This window comes from Coregonus lavaretus (genome assembly GCF_964263955.1).
Source record: "Coregonus lavaretus genome assembly, contig: HAP1_SCAFFOLD_171, whole genome shotgun sequence".
NCBI classification, from domain to species: domain Eukaryota; kingdom Metazoa; phylum Chordata; class Actinopteri; order Salmoniformes; family Salmonidae; genus Coregonus; species Coregonus lavaretus.
In genome coordinates, this window is record NW_028160460.1 from 644,304 (window position 1) to 647,982 (window position 3,679).

Genomic DNA, 3,679 nt, shown 5'->3' on the forward strand with positions numbered 1-3,679 from the left:
GGAGTTGGAAAGAGCACAAACAGATCTGGGACCAGGCTAACCAACTGTATAGTTACATTTGAAAATGCAGTTTTATTTTGAACCTTTTTTTCCCAGAAGGAGGTATCTATGTGTCCGACACGTTTCATTTTCCCCAGAGATGTGACCTATCTTCTGATTCTGGGTTGAGTTGTGGCTTATCCAAGGTTCTAAGGTGTCAGTAGGAGGTTGATAGTAGTGACACCCAATAAGAATTCAGCCTCTGCCTGTCCTGTGGTGAATTACTTCTCTCATTGGCTAGAAATGACTGGTTACAGATGAAACGAAACTTAACTCAAGACTATAAGGTGCAGCACATAGCTTCACCTCTCACTGTCACAACAGGGGACAATTAACAGATACGTGCAACTACACTAAAAGTGAGTATTCAACTTAACTACCTTACTAATTAAATGTACAACAATCTATTGTACAGTATTTTAATAACTGTACAACATTAAGTAAACATTCATTGATACCAGGTTTGTTGACATTTATGCATATATGATCAAACGATTCGGATGTCAACAATCACATTCTTCGATATGTTTGTATTCATACATATGGTTTAAAATTGTATAACAATGAAAGGAGAATGATGTTTTTCACTTTTATCTGAAACATTTATCTTGAACTGGTCCATCTGATCCCAACACGTAGCAGAATGTAAACTGTAGAATGATACACATGTTTAGAATGTCATTTGATACACCCTAAATGAGTACATTATGTTTACCTGATGTAGGCTACGTTGTTAGGGAATGTACTATGTTTTACGACAGTTACACCACATAGCATTACTCTTTTTATAGTTCACATTGTTTTCAAGTGAAATAGCCGAGAAGAAATTCTAATTTAGTTCATATGGACTTTGTTTTTTGTAATGAGGTCATCATCTGTTTCTATGTTTTTGATTGGCCAACTGTATCAGCGATGGAACGAGGAAGAGGAGGGACTCTAAAGATTCTGTTCCTGTTGACACTCTGTCTGCAAGACTTCACTGGTCAATGCCAAGGTACAATAACACACACGTGCACACACACGTGCATTCACATACACACACCAGGGCCGTGCATAGAGCTTTCAGGGGGCAGGTGCTCAAAATAAAAAAAGGGCAACATTTAGAAAATAACAAATGCCCCTGTAGCGTACATTTTCAAGCATAGGCCTATTTATTTCTGCAACACACTCATCATTACAAACTAGTTCATTGCCTCCTAAAGACATGATTGACATGGGGAAAAGAAGGCAGGCTATCAGCTGATCATTGATGTTGATGATAGATGTTAATCTGCTAGTTAGATTAATTTATTTCACTGATTGTGATTTACATGTCTTTTCTTCTTCTCTCTGCTGGTTATCAGCCAATCAGACTGAAGTCTTTTCTTTTTCTCTCTGCTGCCTATCAGCCAATCAGACTGAAGTATTTTCTTCGTCTCTCTGCTGGGCGTATCAGCCAATCAGACTGAAGTCTTTTCTTCTTCTCTCTGCTGCCTATCAGCCAATCAGACTGAAGTCTTTTCTTCTTCTCTCTGCTGCTTATCAGCCAATCAGACTGAAGTATTTTCTTTTTCTCTCTGCTGCCTATCAGCCAATCAGACTGAAGTATTTCCTTCTTCTCTCTGCTGCCTATCAGCCAATCAGACTGAAGTATTTTCTTCTTCTCTCTGCTGGGCATATCAGCCAATCAGACTGAAGTATTTTCTTCTTCTCTCTGCTGGGCGTATCAGCCAATCAGACTGAAGTCTTTTCTTCTTCTCTCTGCTGCCTATCAGCCAATCAGACTGAAGTATTTTCTTCGTCTCTCTGCTGGGCGTATCAGCCAATCAGACTGAAGTCTTTTCTTCTTCTCTCTGCTGCCTATCAGCCAATCAGACTGAAGTATTTTCTTCTTCTCTCTGCTGCCTTTCAGCCAATCAGACTGAATATGGACGATGATGTAGGCTAAATCAAGTGTTATCAAGTGTTAAACAAATCTCCTTACAGAGCAGACTGGGAAACAGGCGCAACCAACGGACGGGGTGAGGGGTGGTGAACTTGACAACAACTTGTGAGAAGGGGGTTCCGAACAACAATGACAGAAACGTTTGTTTAATGTTAGACAATCGCTATCAACTCAAGCACTTCTTGTCTGTTTTTACAGATTCAGGGCAGCCCTCTGAACTGAGGATAGTTCTGGTAGGGAAGACTGGATCAGGGAAGAGTGCAACAGGAAACACCATCCTGGTGAGAGAGGCGTTTAAAGTGGACTCTTCCTTTGAGTCTGTAACTACACAGTGTGAGAAACAGAGTGGAGAGGTGGATGGGAGGAAGATTGACGTCATCGACACCCCTGGACTCTATGACACAACACTGTCTAAAGCAGAGATGAAAAGTGAAATAGAAAAGGCCATCAATGAGTCAGTCCCAGGACCCCACGCCTTCCTGCTGGTGATCAGACTGGGGGTGAGATTCACAGAGGAGGAGAGGAACACTGTGAAGTGGATCCAGGAGAACTTTGGAGAAGAGGCGTCAAAGTACACCATCATTCTGTTCACCGGAGGAGACCAGCTGGAGGACAAATCATTGGAGGACTTTGTGAATGAGAGTGAGGAGCTTATGAAACTCTTCATGGTCTTTAGGGGCAGAAGTCATGTCTTCAATAATAAAAAGAAGAATGACAACACTCAGGTCACAGAGCTGCTGGAGAAGATAGATAAGATGGTGGTGAAGAATGGAGGACAACACTACACCAATGAGATATACCAGGAGGTCCAGAGGAAGATTGAAGAGGAGGAGGAGAAGAAACAGGAGGAGATTAAGAAGAAGAAGTCAAAGGACCTATGGGGAAGGGTTGGGGGATTATTAGCAACTGTTGTCACAGCGGTGGTAGCAGGACCAGCAGCAATTCCAGTTGGAGTTGCTCTACTTGCAAAAGAGGTAGTTGACGTTGTAGTTGAACTTTTATAAGATTCTCAGTAAGTAAAGATGACGAAGAGGTGGCAGTGTAAAATACCACTCAAGTAGTAGCAGTAGATTAATACTGAACAATGACATTCACAGGGATTGTTCATCACTTTCTAATATGATCAGTTTTTAACATGTTAATCATTCAAAGGCTCAGGGATAATAACATAGGATGCTGTTTATAATTCAACAAAAACAAACAGAAAAATCAGAACTCTACAAATCATGTTTCATAAACTTAGAGATACATTAGAATGGGTAAAGACATTCTAGGTTTCTGAATATCTACAGTACCGTTCTATCTACCCTCCCTCTACCCTCCCTGGTCTATGTTCTCCATCTACCCTCCCTTCCTGGTCTGTAGTCTCCCTCTACCCTCCCTCTATCCTCCCTTCCTGGTCTGTAGTCTCCCTCTACCCTCCCTCTACCCTCCCTTCCTGGTCTGTAGTCTCCCTCTACCCTCCCTATACCCTCCCTTCCTGGTCTGTAGTCTCCCTCTACCCTCCCTCTATCCTCCCTTCCTGGTCTGTAGTCTCCCTCTACCCTCCCTCTACCCTCCCTTCCTGGTCTGTAGTCTCCCTCTACCCTCCCTATACCCTCCCTTCCTGGTCTGTAGTCTCCCTCTACCCTCCCTATACCCTCCCTTCCTGGTCTGTAGTCTCCCTCTACCCTCCCTCTACCCTCCCTTCCTGGTCTGTAGTCTCCCTCTACCCTC

At 42.8% G+C, this 3,679-nt stretch overlaps 1 protein-coding gene across 1 annotated transcript; it reads left to right on the forward strand.

The window, feature by feature from the left end:
• Window positions 1-344: 344 nt before the first annotated feature.
• LOC311121794 (GTPase IMAP family member 9-like) lies at window positions 345-3,244 on the forward strand. Its single transcript, XM_084196244.1, has 3 exons — window positions 345-398; window positions 950-1,033; window positions 2,162-3,244. The coding sequence occupies exons 2-3, from the start codon at window positions 952-954 to the stop codon at window positions 2,965-2,967; spliced, it is 888 nt and encodes a 295-aa protein (XP_084052370.1). The 5' UTR covers window positions 345-398; window positions 950-951; the 3' UTR covers window positions 2,968-3,244.
• Window positions 3,245-3,679: the final 435 nt, after the last annotated feature.

Coding starts and splice junctions, on each gene's coding strand:
- LOC311121794 (XM_084196244.1), top strand. CDS start 952: ATGGAACGAGGAAGAGGAGGGACTCTAAAGATTCTGTTCCTGTTGACA. Junction 1,034..2,161: donor CTTCACTGGTCAATGCCAAG/GTACAATAACAC, acceptor CTGTTTTTACAG/ATTCAGGGCAGCCCTCTGAA.